The 27,433-nt window shown below is 39.3% G+C and overlaps 1 protein-coding gene across 3 annotated transcripts; it reads right to left on the bottom strand.

Moving 5' to 3' along the window:
* Positions 1 to 365: 365 nt before the first annotated feature.
* Positions 366 to 27,411, bottom strand: PRPF4B (pre-mRNA processing factor 4B). 3 transcript variants are annotated; one of them, XM_052697566.1, is made up of 19 exons: positions 27,271 to 27,401; positions 22,893 to 24,089; positions 19,123 to 19,296; positions 18,695 to 18,850; positions 18,007 to 18,088; positions 16,193 to 16,403; positions 13,935 to 14,008; positions 12,453 to 12,543; positions 11,639 to 11,786; positions 10,408 to 10,545; positions 9,032 to 9,185; positions 6,660 to 6,774; positions 6,032 to 6,183; positions 5,493 to 5,579; positions 3,697 to 4,460; positions 3,134 to 3,179; positions 2,521 to 2,607; positions 1,674 to 1,719; positions 366 to 546 (listed from the first exon to the last, which is right to left on the bottom strand). In XM_052697566.1, exons 1-15 carry the CDS (start codon positions 27,306 to 27,308, stop codon positions 4,257 to 4,259), a joined length of 3,021 nt encoding a protein of 1,006 aa, XP_052553526.1. In that variant the 5' UTR covers positions 27,309 to 27,401; the 3' UTR covers positions 366 to 546; positions 1,674 to 1,719; positions 2,521 to 2,607; positions 3,134 to 3,179; positions 3,697 to 4,256. The 3 variants fall into 3 exon arrangements, with proteins under 3 accessions (XP_052553526.1, XP_052553528.1, XP_052553527.1); XM_052697568.1 differs by having other exon boundaries at positions 2,521 to 4,460; positions 27,271 to 27,411; XM_052697567.1 differs by having other exon boundaries at positions 1,674 to 2,605; positions 3,134 to 4,460.
* Between the last annotated feature and the right edge of the window lie 22 nt (positions 27,412 to 27,433).

Here is a 27,433-nt window from a genome sequence, read left to right as displayed (position 1 = left end):
TAAGCTGCCTGAAAAGGTATCTCTGTGTCCTCCTTCATTTATGCTTTTCCAGGCTCGCACACAAAAAGTTTATGGAAGAAATTCCCTGCCTTCTGTAACCAGTGATGTAAAGCCCAGGTGTCAGCCTCCACTTATAGAGGCCAGTCGTGTTACCAACCAGGCAGCTCATTATCTCATCTCTTTCAACTATTCTTCAAAAAAATTAATGGCTGTGCCACAGCATCCCCCAAGTCTTTAATACATCTGATACCTAAAGCAGACAGCACCATGCAGAAATGAAATGGTATCTTTCAAAATTCTAAACAAACGTGTTTAGAAGCTTTGCAAAAGTAAATTTGTGAACACAACAGAAGACGAGATGCAAGTAAGTTTAAGCATACTTTATTAACTTCAAGCAGCAGCCACTTGCCAACATTCTGCACAGTTACAATCTGACACATGCTGTAGAAGATTGCTTTATCTCCAGTAGTCTCACAGACTGGTCTGCCTTCTGTGTACAGGTCAATATACATATAAAGGTTCTTCAGAGGTTTATTGCCACTTACCCTATGTATGGAGATAAAGTATTATTAAAAAAATTCTACAGGAATCATTACATTCAATCAAAGGCTTTTGAACAGTTCCTATTTTTTTTTAATTAAAGCAGTATACATCATAGTAATAAAAAGACAATCTAACTGCATATTTAATTTGTTTCAGTGCAAAAAGAAGGAAAAAAAGAGCATTTAATCTTCCAAGGAGTTTGAGTTAAATGAATACAAAGGGCTGCTATCTTCTTTAGTTTGCCAAACATTCTGAAAAATCATATTAAACATGTGGAGTTCCTTGTCACCACGAGGGAGAAGCAAGCAGAAGCCAGCAGACTTAACTAGACTTTATGTAGGACCTCAGGTGAAGATGAAAAGTATATCTTAGTGTATAGGAGGAAAAGATAAATTATCCTCTTAGGTCAGCTGAAAAGTAGTTCAGCAAGAAAACCATGTTGTCTAACTGCTGTGTTTGTAGCAAGCTGCAACCACTGGAATTCAGATGACTGCTGTGGCCAGCAGCAGCCTCTCTGCTATCCTCAGAGGCCACAGGAACAGGTGTTGCCCCAAACTGGAAACGTTTCTTAACCGTGGTCAGGAGGTTTTCACTTCTAGAGGCTTTTGAAGCCAGAATTAAAGATTTTCGGTTGCAGCCAATACAAGAGCTGAAGGCTGGGAGTGGATGGAAGACTGAAACCCACTTGTTTTGAATAATGCCTGTCAGCTACTCCCTGCAGCAACAGATGTGTTTGGCAGAACGAGTAAATCTGCTGAACTTAAAGAAAAAAAGCGCATCATCTGCTTAAATCTTTACCAGTTAAAAGTGTTCATTTTAACCAAATGAACAGTGTTTAACCAAGTCAACAGTGGCAGACTTTTCTGAATGACAGGTCTTGTACTGATCGTTCTATGAAAACTGCATTAAACAGCAATGCCTACCTGCCTGCATTTAATCACAATAAGAAAAAAATCTTAAACCAAAAATGAAACAAGCATATCAGAATTAAAAAAAAATTGTAATACAGTTAATATGTCTCAGGAATTAATACCGTAGCAGTGTTAATTCTAAATTGGGATGCTAGAAACCAAAAGATTAAGACAGAAATGTATGAAGAGTATTTTTCATATCTTTTATAGGACAGAAACCTTTGTTCATGTCTTCTGGTAGTCATCATCTTCTTTTGAGCTGCACCTACAACACAAAGAACAAGTGAACGAGCAACTTTACGCTTCTCCAGAACAGCTTAAAACAGTTCTGTAGGTATTAAGGTGCATTTTCCTACTGCTTTGTTTCTGCATCACCAACTCATTTGTTTCACATTCCTATTTTAAGAATAAAGTACAAAGCATCAGCAAGAATAAGCTGCTAATTCCTGTGTAAAACTGCCCTCAGAAGCTCTGCCTATGTTGTGAAAGTGCAGGTTTCTTTCTGCAGTTAACAAGCAGACAACTACTGCTTCATTAAACGTGAAAGCTGAATTTACTTCTGCTACAAACAAGATACCTTAACATGTGGAAATAAGGACGGATTATTTCTTATCAAGAATTTTACAACTGAGGAGAGACAGGTGGAAGGTTCCAAATAGCTTACAAACGACCCATCTCCTGCCTGTTTTTGTAGTTAGGCCATTACATCTCCTCGGTGGGGTATTCCCCACCAGCAGAATGACTGCTTTGCCTCATTTTTCCATTCCTGCGTGCACTTCGCGGAGTGCATGACTGTTGTCATTTACGGACCTAGATGGATACAAAAACCCTTCTTAGTTCAAATAAGTGTTATAAAATAAGTGAAACCAGTGGGTTTATCACAGGTTTTCAGAATATATTGATCAAAAATGTAAAGAGGAACCTCTTAATAAGAGTAGTTTAGAACAGCAGTAAGGATCTGAAAAGTCTGATTCTGTTTTTCTCTTGTTGTATAACCAATTCAAATGTTTCAAGCTGTTTTTAACTTGTTGCTAAATGTTTATCTACACATGCTGTCAGAAATAACCTTGTTAGGAAGGTGAAGTTGGTGTCTCAGCAAATCAGACCCCATGGAGTAGGCGTTGAGTGGCCTGTGACTCGCTTTCCTTTTTCTCTTTCAGCACCATCAAAAGGAAAAGTGAGAAAAACAGCACAAACATTAGTTAAAGCCTGAATTTAATCTCACGTCCTACAGGAATAATTTCATTACAATGAAAGCAGACAGTATCTGTAGGGTTTTTGGCTTTCTTTTCGTTTAAGCAGTGATAATTATATATCTAATTAATATAGCCTATAGCTCTTCCAAAGATCATAGCTTTTAACAATCCTTTTAATTAAATGATTAATAGAAAAGGCAGGGGTGGTTCTTTACAAATTACCTGATTTACCATCACTGAAGACAGATTCTTTTAAAAATGGCTACAAATGCCTTGTTCACAAAAGACTTTATTATCTAATGATGCATACTGAAAACATACAGAAATCTGCATGGTCCACTTTACATGCAGCAGAACAATCTTCACTTTACAATAAGTAAGTGTCAACTGTTTTATGCAAGGAGACAACACTTTAAAGTCACATTGTTGTTTTTAAAGAAAAGCTTCATTTACAAAAGAAATAAAAGGTAAAGAAGCAATTACCGCTTTTAAAAAGCAGCTGCTTTGTTCAAGAGTGGAAGGTTTATGCCTGTATTGAAAGACAACATGATCACAAATAATGAAAACAATGAAAACAAATGAAACACTTTTAGCATAAAGCAGTACACTTTCAAAATGACATACAAATAGTTAAAAAGTTTCCTTATGTGGTCTATCTATCCTTTAGATATAAGTTCTTTCAAATGAGATCCCAACGTATGTAATTACTAAATGAAAACTCTTCCGTAAGTATTGGCTCTATGTCATAGTGAACTGTATTTAACAAAATGTATACAAAGTCTATAGCAAGTTGATTAAAAAAATTAAAGTAATAAGAAACAGTACACTGAAGGCGCTCTATCCATCAAGTGCGCGCTCTCAAAATTGTAAATGTGATGAACAGAACGGAAGTTGTAACTATGCCACAGTTGCAATGCCAGAAAATAAAAACAAGATCATTTATCAAACATGCAGGGAATTCTGCCACAATGCTACTGTCTCTCATTTGTCAGTTGTTCCAGTAAAATAACAGCTTAAACACCGGTGATGTTGATGGGTTAGCTTACCTTCAGTGTACTGAAAGTTGTACACAACCTGCTTTAAAAGAGGAGACCATCCCTGCAGGCAGGCTCAAGAAGGAACAGACCCCCTTCGGCACTGACTACACCAAGGGCATGCTGCTGTGGCCTGCACACACACACCTAGGAAAATGTGAATATAAACAGCATTTATGCTGGCCATTTTTTAAAGACAAAAATGAAGCCAAGTCTGCTAAAAACAAATCAACCACCCAGTATTACTGCTCTTTTTTTTTTTTTTTTTAAACAGATGCTTTTTTTCTTTTTTATAATATATACGAACTGCAACCATATACATTAGCATTGTACTTCTGTGCAGTCTTGGCAATTAAAACAGTTCTACAGTGAAAATTTTCACATAAGACACAAAACAGAATTACTCTAACATTTCTAAAAGAAATATCAGCCTTGACGTTAATTCAAATGTATCTTTTCTTCCTCAACTTTGCAGGGCAAATATTTATGTTTATATACATTAATAACTGCTGTGAAATTTCTTCAGTCTTTGTATCTTAATTACTCAAACCCTTTGAACTTCTTCATCTGGTTTAAATTTTTTCCTGGATGAAGGCGTGCTGCAGAGCCTGGTTGATGCTAATCCGTTTAGCTGGATCTAACATTAGGATCTGGTCCAACAAGTCCTTCAGCTGGTGTACTTTTTTACGCTGGTCTTCTGGGAGTCGCTGGCACCCAATCAAGTCTGCTAACAGGTCCTTAGTTGGATTAATGGTGCTCATTACAGTAACTTTCTCCTACAAACACAAAAATGGCAACCTTGTACAACAGTGGAAATACACAAAACCGCCGTAATTCTTACACCGCTTAAGCAGCTATTTTTTGCAGGGTTTTCTTATCTCTCATCAGCAATGCTCTTCTTCATCACATGGGCTCATAAATACTCATGGCAGGCAAAGGAAAAGAGCGAATATAAAACACTGGGGCAGGCCAGACTGCATCTTTTGCTGGCAGCTAATTGTATCTGATGTTCCAGTCCAGGCCAACTGCCTTTTTTCCTGGTACTGGGCACGACTGAAGAGACTGGCTTCATTTCACTGCACCCTCTATTCAGGTATTTATATGTATTAATAAGATTCCTCGCCCCTGCCTTCCTGTCTTCCAGGCATAATAGTTGTTATTCTCTCAGCCTTTCCTCACAGGAGAGTTACTTTAGTCCTCTGATCATCTGGGCCCTATGCAGAGCTCTTTCGAGTATGTACAAGTTTCTCTTGTACAGAGGAGCCCAGGACTGGACACAGTACTTCAGGTGTAGCCTCACCAATTCTGAGAAGAGAAAGATCAGGTGATCCTTCTTGACCTGCTGGCAAAAACTGCCTAATGCAGCTGAGAATAACACTAACCTTCTTAATGGCAAGGGCACACTGCTGGCTTATGGACAACTTGGTACCTATTAAGACCCCAGGCCCCTTCCTGCAGAGCTGTTTTCTGGCTGGGTGTACTGGTGCCCAGGGCTGCTCCTTCCCTAGTATGGGACTTCGTACTGCCCCTGCTGAATATCATGAGATTCAGGCCAGCCCACACCTCCAACCTGCTGAGGTCCCTCTGGATGGCTGTTTTGGCCCTCTAGTGAATTAGTCAGCCCCACCACTGCTGTGTCACTGTGCATTTACTCAAGGTGCAGTCTACCCCACCATCCAGTCCATAACCATGTAACCTGCGTACACCCCTGCTAAATGACATTCTGATAGTTTACAAAGTTTTGTTTGTAATTAAAATGTTAAGGTATGTTTGAAAGACCAGTAACAACAGACACGTTAAGGACTTACCCTTTCTGTCACTTTATCTACTTCTATATACATAAAGTTGAGATTTTGATCAAAGTGCTGATCTTTGAACACACCTTTTCGAATCATCTGGAAAATCAGGGAAAGACAAGAATTTTAGCTAAGCTCTCTGTGTTAATGAATTTCACAATTAGCATCAACATCTACTAACTGGGAAAACATGAATAACTTACTATTTCTGAATTACTTATCAAATAACTATGCTGAATAAAAAAATAACATTCAAACCAGTTGAAGAAGGACATAATACCTTCCACTGACTTACACTTTTTTTTTTCAGGTCTGTGCCATAGAAGGTTTCTGCTTTCACTTTACACTTAGTCTACGAAAAAGAAGCTGTATACTTTCACTTCATATAATTTTAAATTAATATAAATTATACATTCAGAGGATATCTGATATATACTTGCTGTTAAGAGATGTATCTGATAAAGAATTTCAGGGAGAAAACAAAGTATGTTTCACTGTTCATAACAGCAGTTTCAGATATCAAGTTAAAATCAAGTACTTATTTTTCTTACCTTGTTTGGCATCTTTCCTTTGAGATCCATGGCTAGTTTCAACATATGGTTATTGGTTTTGCCAGGAAAGAGTATTTTTCCTGTATAAAGTTCATATAACGTGCAGCCTACAGACCACATATCTATACCATAGTCATAGATTTTTCCTATAACTGAAACAGAGCAAGTCAAGTTAATTCCATAAAGGCAGCTTTGAAGACAATACCACAAAACCAGACAAATAAAAAAAGTCTGATTTAGAAATTCTATCGGTGCTTCTCCTCTTAGGAATAAGAAGGTGAACAACTGAAAGATTTTTCACTTTTACAGTATCCCAATTACAGAAAGGGAGGTTTTTACCTAACACCCAAACTGATCACCACAGCTTCATTTAGACAAAGTCATAACAGTACCCCTGCATCAAAGCAAAGCTATAACCCATCAGAGTGACTGCATGTTCTCACTGAGCTGACCGCCAGCACGCATGAAGAATCATAAAACATGCTTTCAATTGGCTGAATTTTTTGACTGCCATCGTATTTTCAGAGTGATGGTTTGCTGAGATCAAACAAAGAGTAATCTCAAATCAAACCTTCGTTTGCCTTACTGATACAGCCTGCTTAATTGTACTCAATCCAAATGCACTTACTGATTTCAGGAGCTCGGTAAAATCTACTGACTAGATACGGCGTGATGTCGTTATCTGCAACATGGGAAGCTGATCCAAAATCACAAAGCTTTAATATCGTTTTAGATTCATTCACCTGAAAGTTAAACATAAGTGAATATTAGCACTATCTGTACACAGAATTGGCAACAGCACTTACGACTAACACTGTAAGAAAAACATTCAGCCTTGAAGTTACGGTTTCTTCCCATGTTTCAGTCTGTCTTTGCATTCTAAGAAAACTGTCAAACCTTAAACTGAAAGTGAAAGTTAATACCTGCACATCTAAGAAATACAAAGAAGTCAGTTTCATGTATTTATTCTCCTACAGATTTTACTAGGCTTTTTTTTCTCACTATTAATTCTTTATTGCTGCAGCAACAGTGAATATTTTAGAAGCAGGGGGAAAAAAAATAAACTCTCAGCATAACTTAGCAGCTTCCATCAGTAGAAGTGTTAAAAGCTAAACAGAAAATACGCCCAGAATTAGCTTTCAAATTAGCTTTCTTTGTCTGCACAGACACTAATAGTGACATCTCCCATTGCTTTGGAGATTTGTGGCAAGACACTAACTGAAAGGCACAGAAAGGATTACATATGCATTAATATACATTAGCATCTATTTAGAAAATAACACAAACAACAAAATGATCCCACACACATACATCCAATTACTTTCTAAATGGGTAGTAAATACAGCACATAATTTGACACAGTGTCCATATAACTCCTCCAAGGCAATAGGGCATCAGCTTTGCTTTGCCTCATGCGACTTGGTACCAGAGCTAGCTGGAAAGCTAATCCCTCAAGCAGCCACTAAACACTACCTACCCCTAAATAAGTCAAGTTAGAAACGTGTATAGAGAGAATAGAGAATACCCAGCTCAAGATCAGTCCAGAATGTGAACAAAGACATGTCAAACATCAGTAAGGAACATGTGAGTCACTTCTGTGTTGTGATCTGAGGCCAAACATGTCGGGTGAAGAGCAGCCCTAAGAACAGAACTACTGCATTCAGCTTCATAAACTGGATAGTTACTTAACATGAACCAACAGCCTTATTACCAACATGAACACAAGTCTGCTTGGTGTCAAATTTAGTTTTGAGAAGGAAATATAAGCCTCCCTGTCAGATTCCTGATTTATAAGCCATAAGAAAGAAACTTCAGTACACCCTAATGTAAACAACTGCAAGAAAGTGAAAGTATGCTGCACCTTAGAACAGAATGCAGAAATTTCTAAGAGATGAAGGGAACTGTGCATAAATTGAACATGTAGCAGTAAGAAACTTAATTTTTAAATGTAAAATATCTAGACCAAGATGTATGTAGTATGTAGTACTATTTTCAGTAAATCTTGGATATGTTAAAGACTTCCCATTGTGAAAACAAATCCATTCATATTCCTTCCTGCTTCATCATCACTTTCCAGAATCTACTTGGAAAATGCTACCAGTACGTATTAGTTATTAAATCTGTTAGTTTATTTCTGTTGGTGAACAAACCATCTGGAATTCACTACAGTGATTCAGTAGCAGAACTGGAGGCCACCAGTAATATGCAGTGTTCACAATCTCTTGGAAGTATGGAAAAATACCCTTGCTGGACCTGGATTTCATTCTAGATAACTAGATTTTTATCAGCTTAGACTTCCACCTCTACCATCCAGAGTGCCACTCATAAACTAGAGTACTATTCACATATCTCATGTTCAGCTAGTAAATTTTACAACAGCGATGGCAAGAAATCATAGAATGGCCTAGGTTGAAAAGGACCACAATGATCATCTAGTTTCAACCCCCCTGCTGTGTGCAGGGTCACCAACCACCAGACCAGGCTGCCCAGAGCCACAAAATGGTCATTTTTAAATCTTCAATTTTATCCATAAAAACCGAAGTCAAACCATTTGATTCCTTTGATGTAGCTCTCACACTCTGCTAAGCAGAATGTTTCAAGGGGAAAACAGCACAGTAAGGACTTCTTCAGTCATCTTATTCAAATGAACAAAATCTCCTCCCAGCCTTAACCAAACTATTGTCATTTTTTCATTCTGTAGAAACAAGAACATTTTTCAGGTACTGGTGAAAAAAGTCCTAAGACTTCTCCTAATAAAGAATACTGTCCTTGGAAGACCTACTTTGTAAAACGGTACAAGTGGATGCAGGTTTGTGTAAATGAAATACTTCATTTACATGCTGTATTACACTTCTTTATTTATACCATTATAGCTTTTTTTCCCCAAAACATTAATTTTTTAACATTCGGAGGTAAAGTGAACTTTGACTTAATTTCACATACTTGATTTTACGTTACAGAATGTCCATACAAAAGATTTTTCAATTAGTTATTACTTACCAAAATATTGTCTGGTTTAATATCTGCATGTAGGATATTGCATCTTTTAAGAAGTTTTAAAGCCAGGAACAACTGCTGGCTGTAGGAACGCACAGCTTTAATATGGAGACCAACATCTTTCCCATACTTTTTCAACACCTCTCTTAAGTTCATACTATTGTAAGAAAGAGAGAAAACAAAAGAGCTCTGTGAGGGGAAATATACTTGCCTTCTCAACTGTAAGAAAAACATGAATAAGCTTGTTAACTTCAGAAATTCTGGAGGAAAAGTGACATTCAACTTAAGATACAAACCTCACTATTTATAAAGCAGCAAAACAAAAATGCTGGTTGATCAGATCTGCACTATACCACATACTTACTAGACTGGACATAAACTTCAGAACATATTTATAATCCAGATTAATTGGAGAGAATTGATTTGCACACGAACAGCATTTTCTGAACAGCTGTGTAGCCTTTGGGCTCAGTTTCTTGAGAAGCGATTAAATAGAAAATATGCAAAAGATGGAAACCAATGAGGCAATGCTTCAATGACTTGGACAGCAGATGAAAAGACAAATCCACAACAAAACCATGACTGGGTGTAAACAGTGCACAAATGTCTTATGAAGAGACAGCACAAAGAAGCTCTATTGTCAGTAATAACCTTTATGACAAATATTAGGCACTGCATAAAACTTGCACTGCTTCAACAAATGATTTATCTTCAACTCAAACATCTATGGCAAAAATTAAAATATACAGGGAAAATTTAGGATACAAGCAATTGATACAAACAACATCTAAGCAGGAATAGGAATTAAGGCAACCAAAGTGTCTAGATCCACGATAAAGCTGTCTACAATTAGCCTGCCGAAAAATCCTCATTATTTAAAGGCAAGTTTACAGAGCACTGCAATCATCTGTAGGTTGTTGCTATATATCTGTTTGTCACAAAATATACAGTATTTGCTCAACCTCTCTGATTACACATTCTTAATCCACACCACAAGGTAAAGAATTCTGTAAATCTAGGAAGAATATTTTCACTATAAAAAGGCATTAAGAGGAGCATTAGTGAATTGAGTAATTTATAAATAATTTAATGTGATTAAATTAATAATTTATTAATAATAAATTACATCATTTCAAATATTGGCCAGGGATGGAGTTTACAACACAACTGACTATGAAAAATTTAACTAGTTCAGCAGATTTTGGATTTCTGCCTCTAGATTTTTTTTTTTTTTCAGAATTGCTTAAATTCTTCAATCTTGGCAATGGAACAAAGTACCAAACTTAAAACAGCAGTCAAGAACAGAAAGATACAGATTACTTAGTTGACTTAGTTGTACTTTACTGTTCACAAAGGACACCATACACTTGTCATCTTACCTCAGTGGTTCGAATACCAGACAGAGATGTTGTTTGTGGTAGAAATGCCTGAACAATCTCAGACAGTGAAACTTGTCATCGGGATCTGCATCATTGAGCTTCTTCAAAAATTCCAGTTCTTTTAGACCAGTTTTTTGCCTGCAAACAAAGAAATACAATTAGAAAAGAAAACAAGTGAGATTCGAGTGCCTTGTTTAAACCTTGAGATTTACCTCCGCACTTTTAGTTGTCAGTTTTAATAGTACTACATGATGTAGCACTGCTTGAAAAAACCCACAGCAGTGGTTCACTCTTGTTATGTGTCTTTGATCACCTCTGATTTTGTAACCTAGTTATTCTCCTCCCTCCTGTTTGTTTTGAAGTTACTTTACTTACACTATTTTAAAAATTTTAAACTAAACTGACAGTCAAGAACACACCCAAACCAAATCATCTTAACACACCAAGCTAGCTTACTACCTCTTTTTTTCCCCTGAATATTTCTAGGTACTATTCATATAACTCAAAATGACTCAGTTACACACAAACCAAAACAAGTTTTAAGACTTCCAGTGTAAAATGCATGGAGATTTCCATATAAGTTATCTGTAATGGATAAGTACATAATGCATGGCTGTGGCTGTTATGGCAGCAGATGCTGAAAATGAATATTGGAGATTCTGAGTCCTCACATAACATAGCACAATTTAATACAACATCACCCTAGTTAAGGGTCATTCAGTCTGGAAGACCTCCAGTGATTTTCTTTCCAATAGGCAGAGCATCACTTTCTCGTATCTTCTACACATGCGCACACATGGAGAATATGCAAAAATAATTAAATATCTTTGTCTAAGTTAGAGATGATTGACTAGTATCCAACCCACGGCTTCCCAAATGGATTTGGTTCATCAAGCCAGAATTTCACAGTCTTCGATTCCCATCTCAAAAATCTTAGGGCTGGGCAGACAACATAATCAATGTTAAGCTTATTTCTTGCCACCACTGTTCCCTGCAGTTTTGCAAATGAGAAAGTGCCTGATGAAAATGCAAGTACCCTTCTCCTGTGAGTGCGGATACATAGTCCTCAAGCGCTTCCAATTACATGGCTCATATTAGCAGAAAAGGCAGGAACCACAGCTGTAATCTGTTACTTCACTTGAAACAAAGGAAGATTCAAATCACATCATGAAAAACTTACAAAAGTCTCACATGCTTTACTATAGTATTATTAAACAAAAACATTACTTACATAAGTTCATTGTTCCTGATGATTTTAACCGCTACTTCTTGGTTTGCTCTCGCCATATCCCTGGCTCGTACTACATTACTGAAGACTCCCTGACCAGTGTAACCATAGACATTGTAACGTTTATCTAGAACTTCACCTATATTAACACCTGAAGAACAAAAATCAAGCAATTCAAGTAAGAGTTACGCATCGTACACACAATGAAACGTTATATGAAAAATAAATGGTTCTAAATCATATCAACAGTATAATCACTTAATTTCATAGCATACTAGCACCAATCTTTGTGGAAATTATGGGGAACATCAACAATTCTAAATGTGGAATTCTTCCCTTCTTGAGGTTAAAACCTGCATGCTCATTTCATCCATTACAGGTGTATTTATTTTGGCCCTTTCACCTGCAAATGAGCTTTTAACACTGACAAGTAAAACATGTTCACTCGCTCACTATCTCCATTCTGAATTCTAGGTAACAGCTACCACAAGGGCCACTATATTATCTTGGATGCCAGATTTCTTGGTTTCAGATCCTGGCAAGCATTCCTTCATTCCTCCCTTCCTTTGTGAGAGTGATCTCATGTCTGTAACTATGGACAGGTTTTAGTTTTACCCTAACCAAAATTTTATATCTAGGAGCAACTTCTTGCACAAGTGTGCAAGAACAGAAAACTGCTTTGGGCACACCATATGCAGCATGGCACTCACAGCAGAATATTCACATGACAGCGTTTCAGTACTTTTACTTTTTTCAGTTCTTCTCCATTTAGCACCCTCCTTCTTGCTACAGTTGCAACCCAGTAAATGAAACTTACGATAATAGCCTTCTGCATCAGTCCAGTTATCCCTGAGATTGGGGTTTTCTTTGAAGTCTTTTCCAAATCCAGCAGCCCTTAGACGAGCACTCTGAAACAGAAAGAACAAACGGAACAGCTTTGCCTGTGTGCTCTAGCTGTATGTTTTCTTTAATGTTTACTTATAAAAATCAGAAGTCCACATTACTGGGCACTTTTTTTCCTACTGAAACAATGCTCTTCTCCACACTACAAACACATTTATCTTGTAGGAGAAAAATACTACTGAACACACAATGCTACTTAAATACCAGCATTTGAAGACCGCTGTAAGGAAACAGAATAGGGACATCGACAGAAATATTACTAAATGTGACAAATGAGACACGTTTCAACTATTACCTGCAATGAATTTCTACAAGTCAAATTAGAATACACAGTTTGGACCATATTAAGACTTACTACTTACAGTATATTTGTAGTAATAAAGTTTAGCAATCTAGGGGGTAAATGTAACTGTGTAAGCCTCAAATTACTTTCTGTTCATTCAGTGTCACCTCACAAAATCCATACTGTTACACTTAGAATCACAGTTGCTGCTGACACTGCTTAACTGAATTGACAGTATTATCTCAAATACAAATTCATGGGTAGTAAAAAATATCTGACTGAACATCAGTTTTTGCAGAGCAGAAAGTGACTACATACAAACTGTTTAAATCCCTACTTGTTATCGTGAAGACTTTAAAAGCACCTAAACCACCACTATTCCTGAACTATTTATCTTTCTCCTTTGGTGTGTGCACGTGTGTGTAGGCTTTATTACAGTGACACCTCCTGTCAACAATCTTTCTGTGAAAACTAATAGATTTCATCTGCCATAAAGCATGGTTAACTGCAGAATTTCCATCTTAAGAAGGAACTTGTTGCCTTGACTTTCTCAGTGACTCGTACCAGTAGCAACAAGTATTTAAGGAACTGCCAAGATTAGTAAGCTCCTTCAGCACATTTTGAAAAAGCTGCTGAAACAGTGTAAGAAGTAGAAATGGGAAATGCTTCTCTTCATCCAAAAAGCCTCCACATCATTACAACACATCATGAGCAAATTAAAATACATTACACAGACTTTTAAATTAACCTTACATGAACCTCTGAAGAAGGCACACATCTCTGAAGAAAGAACAGAGCAACACAGCAGCTTTAACGTAAAAAGTTAATATAAAGTTTGTTACTGTGTGCCATGACAGCTCTCTTTTGAACAGTGGGTGAAGTACTTAATTCTTTGTTTACTCTGGCCAAAATCCTACTTGTTGCAGGTTTTCTTTCACTGAAATATTAAAAGCTACTTTGTCTGCTTCAACTGATCAAAATATTAAAATTATCAACTCAGTTACTTTGCTTTTACTAATCAATGTTCCCACAAACCTCAAGTGACAGCAACCCTTCAATAAAAAAAAATAAGCAAAAAAAGAATCATTCATTTCATCTCCAAGAATTACCTACATCAAAGTATGCAGCAAACATATCATCTGATTCTGTGAACATATCAGGAGCCAGCAGTTTCTTCTGAGCTGAACCTTGAAAGGAAATTCACATTATTCAAAGTGAGGAAGATGGCAAGCAGACAATTAGCAGTGCAGTCTGTGACTTTATATTGGTACAACACAACCTCAAAATCAACATGGTGGCAAACTGAAGATTTGCAAGGAAAGTTAAAGCTAATTTACATTATCCATATACAAAAATGAGATGGTTAAGTTCTTAAAAAATTGTACCTCTTTGAAAAATTAAGTATAGCAGCTTTCAAGCAATCCACAAACCAGGAATATGAGGTTGGTACTTTATACGATCCTTACAAGTGACTGCACAAAAATAGACATTTATACGTATTACAAGATGCAGACAAGTGATTTCAATATACAAGTGTGGGGTTTTCTGATAATCACCAAGTATTTTACTAAAAACCAAAGTTGTACAGCCCAGAAACTGTTTCTTTGGAAAATGTTTTCTTCAGCTCCATCAGAAAGGATCTCATGTAGCTTACAGTGAAAGATGAAGCTAATCATGTTTAAAAGACAAACAACCTTAATGTGGAGATGATTATCCCTCTGTCACCTTTCAATCTTTAAAGTCTGAAAGACATCTTAGTTGGTTGACAAGATAAAAGCAAAGAAATGTAAATTAAGTTTACATATGTGAATGCAAACAAACTTCAAACTATTTCATAACACACAGTATGGGAGTAGCATTCCTTCATTACCATGGTCAGACACAGGTACTGTTAAGGGCATACAGCAAAGGAGAAAAATAAACAGTTAACCTTAGAATTCTCCAGTCTCCTGAAGGAACCACTTTCAAACAAAACATCAATCTTCTGAAAGCATCAAAAACTCGTCCATCATACTGACACTGTTATTTCAAGGTACAGACCCTCCTAGCAGCTGCCTTGATTTTTCCTTTTAATTTCAATTACTCACATTTTAACTGGGCTACAGTGATTACTAATGATTGCATTAGTGACTTACTATTGTGCCTTTGTAGAAGGTCAAGTTATATATTGCTCTGACAAAACAAACAGATGATCCTGTTTCCTCCTATTGTTACAGCCACCTCCAATCCAACCTACCAATATACTGAAGCTCCTGCAGTGCATTGGTGCAACTGATCTTTTTGTTTGTTTGTTTTAAAATCCTCTCTAATGTCATTAAAAAGCCCATGTAGTTAACAGTTTTATTTCCATTATCTTTTAGTGGACAAAATTAGAAAGCAAAAAATATATTAGTGAGTGTTTTATATAAAAAGGACTGTTCCACCTTGTGCTATGCTAACAGAGAAAAGATACACAAGAGTTTTCTTTTACCTTCATAACAAGAGAATAATCTCAAAATGCAATCTGCACAAGGGAACACCAGGACAAACTGCTCTGTACCAGTCCCAGAGATGTGCAGCTTTACTATTTCAAGGAAGGATCCACTAGAACATAGCCAAGGATATATCTAGTAGATGATACGAAATACAAGCTGTCCAGCTGTCTCCTGAAGGGCTGGTCAGGTTGAACAGCCAGTTCAAGTATGTCTGCATGGCAACTGGAGACACAACTTTGGCTGGCTGGAAGACTTAGGGTATACCAGCCTCAAAAGAGGGTCCAAAAAAAAAAATATTCCAAACAAACAAACAAGATCTATGGTCTGTATTCCTTTTGCCACAGCGGGACCATGGCAGGCAGGAAGAGGAGGACAACAGTATTCCTTCGGCAGGAAGTTACACATGGGCAAGCTAGCAATGACTCTCAAAAGCCCCATCATTCTAAACAACTTCAGATACACATGCATTCTTCAAACAGTTGCTCTAACCAATAAATGAATGAATGAAGTCATGGTTTGCAACTCTCTCCAAAATGAAGATAAATAAATTAAACTTGTAAGAAAAAAGTATGCATAAGTGAAAACTTTTCATTTAAAAAGAAGTGGTTCTTAATTATCAAATCAGACATCACTATCTGCTCTTCCATATTTATGGAATGAACTGTATTAAGAGTTACTAGAAATGGAGAACACTTTGTTCATGTCAACCTCCTTCACAAACAAGCTTTATTATTTTAATACTATGTTTGAAATATCTTAATGTTCAAGGAAATACTGCAGACTCTGTCCAAAAAGTCAATATGCTCCCAAGTCTAGAGGTATATAAAGAAACAAAGGAATACATCCATTTTGCACTGTTTTAATACACTGCATTCAAGTGAGGTTTCAGATTCTTACCGTTGTTCTGTTCCACTGTCATGAGGTTGTGTTTGGCTTTTACTGATGCCTCAAAGGTGTCCACGTTTTCCCGTTCATACTCTTTCACATCAGCAGCGACCCTTTCCAGGATGTCATCCGGTGAATTTGAGCGACTGCGCGTACTGCTCTGAGGACTGCTTGGTTCAGATGGCACAGATATATTACTGTCTTCTGTCTGGCCCTTGTATTTCTAAACAGAAACACAATTATTAACCTCAGCATTACAGTTTATCACAGTTTAATTATTTTTATTTTCATCCCTAATGGCTTGTGCTGAACATTAAATCTTTGCCTTCATAATCACCTACATCTCTAATGGCAAATTCTACAGATACGTAGAATTGGTATCATAGAATCACAGAATTGATTGGGTTTGGGTTGGAAGGGACCTTTAAGATCACTTCGTTCCAACCCCCTGCTATAGGCAAGGACAGCTCTCTCTAGACCAGGTTGCTCAAAGCCTGGCCTCGAATGCTTCCAGGGAGGGGACATCCACAACCTCACTGGGCAACCTGTTCCAGTGTCTCACCACCCTGACAGTAAAGAATTTCTTCCTCATATCTAGTTTAAATCTACCCTCTTCCAGTTCAAAGTTTCTTTTCATCCTGTCACTACATGCCTTTATAATAAGTCCCTCCCCAGCTTTCCAGTAGGCCCTTTCAGGTACTGGAAGGCTCCTATGAGGTCTCCTCAGGGCCTTCTCTTCTCCAGGCTGAAGACCTCAGCTCTCTCAGCCTGTCCTTGTAGGGGAGGTGCTCCAGCCTTCTAGTCTTCATGGCCCTCCTTTGAACCCGCTCTAACAGCTCCATGTCCTGCTTGTGTTGGGGGCCGCAGAACTGGATGTAGGCTATGAAAACTCATTCTACTACAGCTCAATAAAACTGAAAAAGTGCATGACATTTCAGGCACTTCTGTATTTCTGTATTTCCTTCCTTGTGCCTGCCATAATGTTAGTACTGACAGGTTCATTATGACAACAGTTTGGAAAACAAGGAGTAAAATAAAGTCCTTAAAAAATAATTCAGTCATTGCTCTGAAGGATTTTATCATTAAATTTATATAAAAATCAAAAGATGACCATTATTTTTAGTGCTGCTTAAATTAAGTACTACATTATAACCAGTGTTTTTATAATTAAGTATTAAGTAAAAACGTCACAGAATTTTGCCTGCTGTGTTCTGTGTGCCAAATCCCGCCTTTAAAAGAAAAGCCCACTTGTTCTTTACAATTACATCCCCTCGGCCTGGACTCTCTTTCATTGGACTCAATTACACATTACTCATCACCACTGCCACCTTCTTACCAGAAGCAAAACCTTAATGGCAGCAAAAGCATACGTCTGACTAAATCGACTTTCATGAAGGGGAAAGCAATTCAGTGGCTCTACTAAGTTTTGGAAAGGGACAAGTGCTATTTGAAACGAACTAACCACTTTGATTAACTGATACCTAAGTGTTAAACTGATATTATAATATCAACAATGCAGCCCTGAGGAAAACCTGTAGGTGAGAATAAATGAGAATATTTTTAACATGTCACATCATAGGACCATCAGATAGTGTTTGATTGTGACACAAAAATGACTGATGGGAGAGTTGCTTCAGTCTTAGAAGTAATGCTGCTGCAGTAGGAGTGTCAGCTCTGACCAAGACTAATCTTTAGAATAATTTAATTGGAAAAAAATAGTAATAGTGAATACTATTGTAATAGGCTAATACCCTTCTCCTTCATCACACTTTACACTAAAAACGTGGAATTTATTTCCATAACCCCTGTGATAATAGAGCCATTACCTGCACGATTGCTTGCCGCTGTAACCTTCGCTGTCTTATTTCTGCTTCTTCATCCTCTTCTTCCAAATCAAAATCTTCAAGACTATAAAAATACAATTACTTTTTATGTAGCATCATAAACGTAATATTACATACTGAATCCTACTAAATGCTGTTTTTTGGTGCAGAAAAGCACACAATAGAATATTGAACCAAAATTGTTAACCTGACTCAGAAAGCAAAACGTATTAAAACCCAGTGTGTTCATTCATGTTTCCTTACTGATAAAATGTGTCCACAGATAGCTTGAGATGAAGCCTTTCATTCCCAACTGCAGACTTGACTGTTATGAATGCATTATCTCATGCTGTCAGATTAGATATTTAGCAAATACAGAGAACAATTTGCTAGTAGCAGTTAATCCTTTCTGGTTTTCAAGCAATATCCTAAGATACACACCAGACCAAATTATTTTCAAAAGACATTTATCAAGTCAAAATTAGTAACCAAACCATGCATGAGCCCCTAAAGGTCTCCCCACCAAACAACAGATCTCAATCATCCCAATAGCAATTGGACAAGATTAAAAGTAACATAACATGATTAAGGTTGTAGATGACAGCCCAAAAACTACAGCATGAAGTTTTGGTTGGTTCCCATCATTACTGGATCTGCATTTTAAGACAGTAAATTAGACCTTAAGACTTACTTTTCATCGGATGAAGACTCCTGTTCAGCTTTCATGCCCTCAGAAAGACTGCCTTTAAATTTGTCTTCTTTAACTTTGCTCCTACTCCTACGTCTGTGGCCACCACGTGACCTGGACCTCCTTCGAAGGCGAGACCTACTTCTTCGGCCTCTATCCCTGGTAACAGTAAGGGGGATTTTTTGTTTGTTTTGTTTTGCTTTTTATTTTCTTGTTTTTAAAAGAAAGAGAGGAAAACCTATTCATAAAACAAAGACACACAGCAACTCCAAGTAATACAACAACTGAATTTATGGAGGACAAGATTAATTCAACTATGCCAGCTTATAGATAAGCAGGGACTGAAAAACGCATTATCTCTTTACACATAAGATACCTTGTGACTTTTGTATCCTGTAAAACAAAGGAACAAACCCACGTGGTGTCCTTACCTCCTCCGAGGGGACCTACTCCTCCTTCGTGGAGACCGGCTGCGTCGAAGGGGTGAGCGAGACCTCCTCCGAATGGGTGAGCGGGACCTCCTTCGGGATGGAGACCATCTGCTGGGCGGGCTGATGTCTTTTGATCTTTCACGTCTAGACAAAATATCATCTCTGGTCCGCGTTCTTAAAATGAAGAAAGAACCACAGTAAAATAAGGAGCGAGCTGAAAACAAATCCTCCAGTTCCTTCTAAAATCTCACTGTTAAGTATCTTCCTGCAGGCGAGGATCCATCAGATGGATTTCTGAGTGCAGAAATGGGTATGTGTGCTGCAGAGCTGGCTGCCCTCCATGTACTCGTCTTCCCAACCTGGGAAATATGTGCCCACACACAGGTCTAGCTCAGGACAACTCTGGAAGCAGAGCTAGTTAATCACTACGATAAAGCTAAGAAATTTCTAAAACAAAGCTTGCATTTATGTCTTACATAAATAGCAGCCTGTTTTCATGTTGATCAGAAGTGATATTCAATAAATAAAACCTAAAACCAAATTCTTGAATTTTTCTCAGCAATTCTACAATATGGAGTTTAAATTTAGGACAAACTATTCCATGACAACTTCCATGTGTTTTCCAATCTGGCTTCTAGAAGTGAACAGCTTCTGCATTCCACATAGTGCAGTAGTGCAGCTAAAAGCAATTCTCAATTAACACTTCTCAAATTAAAATAACTATAAACACACACACATCATATATATATATATATACACTATGTTCATTCTTATCTATACAGATGAACAACTATTTAAGAAAAAAAAAATCCTTCATGAACCAACCACACTAAGAAGCTTAATGGTATCCCAAGACAGCAAAACTTCAATCCAAAACAAAAGCTAAAAATATCTGACAACAATTCTGATGAGGCTGTAATAGAAATTCTTGGAAAATATTTCCACTATTGTTCAATTAAGATGCTGCTGCTCCATTTCTTTTGTTTTTACATCTTTTAAATTGAATCAGGACAAGATATTTCAGGTGCTGTATCTCATGAATTCACAGTCTCTCAGGTCTGAAAGATCAACTCTACCCATTCTGAAATGATGTTTTTGGTTTTTTTAGTGACTGCTATTAACAGCTTCAGTTACCCTAGCTGCATATAATGAACACACATGCAGAATTGATGGATAACAGTAAACAGAAACAAAACACACACAGAAGCAGTGCTGGTTTCTGCAAGAATGATGGAGAAGATCCCCTTTTCGCTTTTAATTTATGTTACATTTTTGTGAACAGTGTCACGAAAAAAAAAGCCACACAGGATGAACTGACAAGCCTTCTAGTTTACAACGTGGTTGTGCTGCCAAAAGCCAATCAAAATAGCTGCAAAAAGAATCCCAATCAGTTCAGGGATCGCATACATGTGATAGGAAGTAGAAGGTGATTAGAAACCCATACGCTGTACAGTAACATACTTCAGCCAGGGAACTAAGAAGTATCTTACACAAGTGGAACACTGGGAGCAAATATGAAAAATCAAATTCCTGGGAATTTGTGGTTGAAACTGCTCACTGGAGCTCCTGAAGTTATCTGGCAGCCTGGGTAGTTACAGGCAGTTAAAACTCAAACATGGCAACATTGGTTCAAGATGTCCCACAAAGAAAGCCTGTTCACTTCCAGCAGAAAATATTTCTCAGCAGTCCCCCACTGCTGTGAAGTAGTGTAGCAAAAAAAAAAAAAAAAAGAGGTATTACTAAAGTTACTCTTCTATGAACTTGACAGCAAAATTCTAGACACGTGCATCTCTTGCAGTAGTGTTTAGACAACTAATTCAAACTGGCTGCAACACAGCAGCCTGCACTGAAATGCAGTTTCACTAGAAATGAAAACTGAAACTAAGACAGACAAGTACTATGTCCAAGCAACGTATTGAATGCTCGTTCACCAGGAACTGGTTGGATAAACTGGTGCCATTTACAATATTTGCTTCATCTCATTAACACCACAGGGGCCGTTTTCCAAAGTGCCTGCAGTGTTGCTTGTCAATAGTATACAAAGCAAGCTGGTAGTTGCGCCTGTGGAAGATACCCACGTTTAAAATTATCCATCATCAAGATGCTCAACTCTCGCTTCCTGGATTGTTTTGTTCAATGCAGCCACGTCCAACCCTGCAGCCTGGCACAGCTGGCACTGCTGCTGCCTCTTCCCCGCACCATCACGGCTGTGGCTCTGTCCCTCTGAGCACCCCTGTCCGGCCCTGGGCACTCACCCACTGCTACAACAACCACACAGCGGTGTGTGATTGGGACAGCCTGGGTGGAACCAGGGGAACGGGCACTGCAGTGCTGACTCCGGCTCTCCTGCTCGTCTCAGACGTAACAGGTCTCACTTCCACTGAGCATGTTCCATGTACTTAAGCACCTTGGAAAATAGCACTGTGTTTAATTTGTAAGGAAATCGTGTCAGTTTCCAAAGTTGACAATTTAAAAAGACACTATATGCAAAAACATGCAGCCACCTTCAATGTGTATCAAGGAATGCTTTACAGATAAACTAGTGGAACTGAAAAAAATCTGTCATCTCAAAGATTTTTCTTTAAAAAGCACTCCATTATTAGAGAGAAATATCCCTCACTTCACAATCGTGCCTTATTCACGGCATCACTTTTGGCAGCACGTACATTTGTGAACACCTGTTTTCAAGGATGAAGTACAGGAAGAGCAAAATTTCAGTAGAAATCTCTGGAGAACACCTCGAGAGCTCACTAGGAATTTCAGCCACTGCCACTGAACCAGTCTGGCGCATTAGTATCACAAAAACAAAAAGGGTCAGAAACAGGGTCAAATATCCCACGATGTCTAGTTTTTTTTTTTTGCTTTGCCTTAATAAAAAAATATTTTAAAAGTCCTTTCTTATATACATTAAATATACTATGTATTCTATATGCGGCCCAAGACAATTCCTTCTTGCTCATTGAGGCCCAGGGAAGCCTAAAGTTTGGACACCAATGGTTTAATGGGTTAACTTCCAAAAGTGTATACAATTTTATTGTTCTCTGCTAAGGAGCTTGCTATCCAGGCCTCACCAGATTCAAAAATGCTACCGTCTGATGGTTTATATTAAATCTTAAAGTAACTGCTTTCAGAACCTAAACTGCATTTTAAAACAAATGACAAAAGTACTAAAGTACTAAAAAGATTAAATCCTTCCTACCTCATTTATGCATATGCAAAATATGGCAATAATATACAAGTTTGGGCCCACTATCAAAACAGACCAGTAATGCTACCATGACTCCACCAAATTAAAGAGACAAAACATTTCTAAGTAAAAAAAAGACTAAGAAGCATATCTGAAAGTCTAGTTTACACCATTCACACATGCTATCACTTTTCAGTAGGTGTGTGGGGAGATGCCAACAATGACATTTAAGAGGAGAGGGAAGAAAGTTCTCCCTTCACAGGAATTCCTGAAAACAACATTATATTAACTTAAGAACCAAAACAGAAGCTAAAATCTGAATTCAACACAGCAACAAAAAGCAAAACCTGAGCTACAAAACTTGTTCCGAGACCTGGCGAGAGCAACAAACAGCAAAGCTGGCTTTGTGTGTCTGTCAGCTGGGGTTAGTATTTTTGAAAGATGACTGCATGTAATGGAAACTCATAATACGATACACAACCTGATTCTCTTTTAACAGCTCTATTCAGAATGAAAGAGAAACACCAAACTAGAAGACGGTTTATCCCACAGCACATTTTTGCAATGGTTCATGACATTTTACCTGGGAGATGAAAGACGCCTCCTTTCTGATTCCCTTCTCTTCCTTTCTGCAGATCTACTCCTCAATCTTCTAGCTGGAGAGCGGGTTCGAGAGGGAGATTTACTCTGTTTGGATCGACGATCATTAAAGAGAGGGGACCTGCTTCTTCTTGACTTTTCACGTGGCTTAGGAGACAAGCTTCTTCCTTTTGGGCTTCGGCCAGGTCTTCTGGGGGACCTGTTTTCTTTCCCTGAAGAAGCGTCTTTAGAAGGAGATTTAATTGGCTTTTTATCTTTGTCAGTCTCTGATCGCCTAGATTTTCTATCTTTGGACCGCGATCGTCTATCTTTGGATTTGCTTCTGAGTTCTGCTGGAGATTTGGACTTTCTGCCGCGATCTCGACTTTTGCTTTCATTTACAACTGGAGACTTCCTGCGATCCCTTGATTTACTCTTATCGTCAGCCTTGTTTCTGTCTTCTGGGGGAGATTTAGACTTCCTATTTTTCTCCTGAGATCTTCTTTTAAGCATTGGAGATCTTGATTTCCTTGAAGTCTGATCTTGAGACTTACTTCTTTTACAGGGGCTTTTGGATTTTCTCCTCTCTTTCGACTTGCTTCTGGTTGTTTTCTCTTTGATTCCATCAACCGCTACCTTGCTTTTCTTTTTGTCAGATCTGTGCCTAGTCCTTTCTTTTGATTCACTCTTATTTCCTTTTTTGGAACTAGCTTTATTTTCCACAGGTTCTAATTTCCCCTTAGTGTTTGACTTAGTTGCAGGTCTAGTTCCATTTCGTGCCTTTTCGTTAATTTCCCCCTCCTCTTCAGATCCCGACTCATAACCTTGTAATATTAATCCCATACCAGACTGGACTTTGCCTTCCATTAATTCATTTTCAAGTTCAGCTTTCAATAAAGCTCTTTGTTTCTCCAAGTCTTCCAGAGGAGCTAAAAAATCAATTTTAGTTCTTTTAGCTGGTCCATCTTCCTTGTCAGAGGCATCGGCTACCTCTTTCCGTTTATGTTTCTTATGTTTGTGTCTGTGTTTATGTTTTTTGTCCTTATCTTCTTCTGATGAATGTTTATGTTTCTTGTGTTTACTTCGGTGTTTGTGTTTCTTTTTTTTGTGTCGGCTGTGCTTGTTCTGAGGTTGATCTGCTTCTGACACTTCCCCATTTTCTTCATTTGTACTTTTCTCAGATGCGTTAGCATCCTCAGCCCTGCAAAAAAAGAAAACTAGCCATCAGTACCAGCAATTCACGGCAGCCCTTAAACTCAAGTTAGTTTGATAGCCTCTTTTATGACAGAAGCTGACTGGTATTTAATTATCTGCTTTTGGAGAATTAAAAAAGTACGAGCAATGTAATGAAGTTGTAAGAGCAGGCATAGTTTGTCACCAACAGACAGCTATGACTGCAAAAAGAAATACTAGCTTAGGAGGATGGAGCAAATACACCAACAAAACAAACCACGTAGGTTTGTTACTGGTTCAATGTTACTGGTTCAACACTGCCAATATTATACAACAGTGCTGTGCATTTATACCTCCTGTTAGTCCAGTATCTGTTTTATTCACTGTTCCATTCCTATGCCAAATCCAAGCTATGTCCTCTAAAAGTACTTTCAAAAGACAGAGCGCAGTTTTCCTCCAAAGATCAAAACTTATTTCAGGGGGTGATTCTGACCCCCTAAGTAAACCATCCTGCAGAGTCTCAAGCACAGAGGCTGATTCTCTTAACTATCATTCCTCTCCGTATGTGCATACACATGTTAGACAACACAGAACTGTTCTTATCCTGCATTTATGTATGCGATGCAGGGAACAGCATCAAAGAACAGGATCAATTAAGAACACCTAATTTCAGAAAAGCTTTCCAATAGAATACAGAAGCTTATTAGCTTCCTGAGGAAAAAAAGTATGTTCTCTTTAGACCTGTAAAATGGCACTGGACAGAAACAAAAAACAAACAGAAAATAAGTATAGAACAGGTTATTAAAATAATAATGGTGGTCTCTTTAAAAAAAAAAAAAAAAGAAAGAAATCTAATTTCAATTAGCTAGTCACAGCAACAAGCACTTTAATTAGACAAGGAGTTCAAAAATTACATAAGTCAGTGCGCACGCTCCACACATTCACTTTTATTGTTTTCCCTAGAAGCTGAAATTGGCTTATCAATAGACATAAACAGCTCTCAGCAAATACCTTCAGAACATCAATTACCAGCTACAGCAAGATGGATATTTGCCTTTTAAAACCTGCTGCCAAATCACATCTTAGGTGCCAGCATCGCCTTTCTGCAAACTCACCCCCCCTGCACTAGTTTTGGAACTCGCTAACGCTCTGTGTTTTAGATACTGCTCTATCCCCAGCCTCATTCATTGAAGGGAAGCTCTTGGGGTGTGATGGTCACAGTGATGGTGAGATGCACACAGAAATGTAGAGATACCCTCAGAACCCCACTAGGTTCATCCTACAGAGGTCTCTGAAGAATATGACCCGTGATCCATTGGTATAATCGTACCAGAATTATTCTTAGCCAACTAAAGGATGCCACCTCACTACAAAGTCAATTTACATTCTCCTCATTAAGGACGGGGTCTTCAAACAGCACAGTTAATGATTATCTCCTATGTGAGTTAATGCAAATTCATATACTAGAAAACAATCTAGACTTATTGTCAGCGTACTCTGAAATAATTTGCTGAAACTGTTGACACTTCATTGCTCAAAAATATCCTCAGTCCCTTTCCAAGGGAGCAGCCTATTTGAGTTAAAAATATGCTAGCTTCTAACAGAAGTGTTAATGCTGCACGTTTCTTCTTTTACATCTCTACCACTACTGCTGCTTACTCAACCAGAGCAGGAAGAAGGGCTTTTTTCTTAACTGCCCCCTCCTGTCACCCGACATCACCACACAACAGACTATGCAAAACAAGACAAACTGCCTCCAGAGGAGTTTGTTTAATGGTATGTTTGGCACAAAAGACGCACAAAAAAAAAAAAGTAGTAGATTTAAAACTTTCTCAATTTGGATCTGCAATCCCGAGCAATGAGTTAGCAAAAGGGCAGAGAAACGTGGCAAGGAGCACATTAAGGTGACCGTGCATCTTTCAGGACTTCTCAGCTGGCTACAGGGAGCTGCGAGGGTCCCCTGTTGACACATTCATGTTTTTTCAATACATTATAAGAATATCGCAGGTCCATTCGAACTGCTCCAGAGAAGCCTCCTTTTGCCAGCATTAAATCACACAATAGTTTGGGCTGAAGGGACCTTAAAGCCCAGCCAGCCCCCTGCTGTGGGCAGGGCTGCCATCCACCAAATGAGGCTGCCCAGGGAAATGGTTCGGAGCTACTCCACGTGCAGGCACTGATTTATTTCATGTAACACCATCAAAACACAGGCAAGCTTTTAATTCGTTTAACAGCTTCAGAGTTGTAATTACATGGAAGAGAAACATTTTAAGAAGACTTCAGAAGGCGACGAGGCCATGAGGTATCTTTATGCTTCCATAGGAGTTGTGACATCTGTGTTACAGCCTCACTGTCCCTTTTTTTGGGATTCAAGGAGAAGAACTATGGGAAGCCTATGAAGATTTGCAGAGATTTCACCCATTTCTTCCCTACCTTTGGGCTTTCTATCGCAGTCGTCACTTTATTTCCCTTATTTACGGTTCCCTACAGGGCACTGAGCATATTTATCGGCACGCTCACGTGTTCCACAAGGTTCACACACAGACGAGGAAAAGCAGTTTTCCACTCCTGTGCCTAACGGGTAAAAATCATCCTCAGACAACGGGAGAGAAGGGGAGCACAGACAGCGTTCCACGAGGCCGAGCTACCCGGGCGACGCCGAGGAGTGGCGAGGCGGGCTCCGGGCGCTGGAAGCCCGCGGAAAGCATCGCGCAGCCCCCACCGCCGCCAGCCGCCACTCACGCGGCGGGCCGGAAGGAGGGGCCGCCGGCGACAAATCGCTTCTCGCTTCCAGCAGCGCCGGCACTCTTGGTACCGCGAGAGCCCGCGGCTCGGGGAGTCGGGCTGAGCGCCGAGCGGAGGAGCGGGCCGGGCCCGGCGGGGCGGGAGGCGCACGCGGCCGGAACGCACGCGCCGCTCCGGGCGCCGCTTCCCCTCCCCCGCCCCGAAGGCCATCCGCCGAGCGGCCTCAACCTCCTCCCCGCGGCGGGCCGGGCCGCGAGCGGCTCCCGGCGACCGCGTTCGCACCCTTCTCCGCGGAGCGGCCGCCCGCCGCCCTTTCCCTCCTCGTTCCCCCCGCCGCCTCCGGCCCAGCCGCCCCGCCGCCGGCCGCCCTTCCCCGCGCCGGGGCCGCTCGCCGCCTCCTCCCGCCCCGGAGCGCCGTGTCGAGCGGCCGCCCCGCCTGCCCGCCCGTCCCACCCGTCCCTTACTCGGGCGCTCGCTGTTCGGGCTCCGCCGCGGCGGCCATTTTGAACTTCCAAACTCCTTCGCTGCCGCTGGGGAGACGCGGGGCCGCGGCGCACGCGCAGCCGGGCCGCCGGGAGGGGTTGGGGACGGCGGGGTGGCGGCCGCCGGAAGCGAACCCTGCGTGCG

This window comes from Tympanuchus pallidicinctus, unplaced genomic scaffold (genome assembly GCF_026119805.1).
Source record: "Tympanuchus pallidicinctus isolate F22 unplaced genomic scaffold, pur_lepc_1.0 scaffold31, whole genome shotgun sequence".
Lineage (NCBI taxonomy): Eukaryota > Metazoa > Chordata > Aves > Galliformes > Phasianidae > Tympanuchus > Tympanuchus pallidicinctus.
This window is presented reverse-complemented; position numbering and strand designations above follow the sequence as displayed.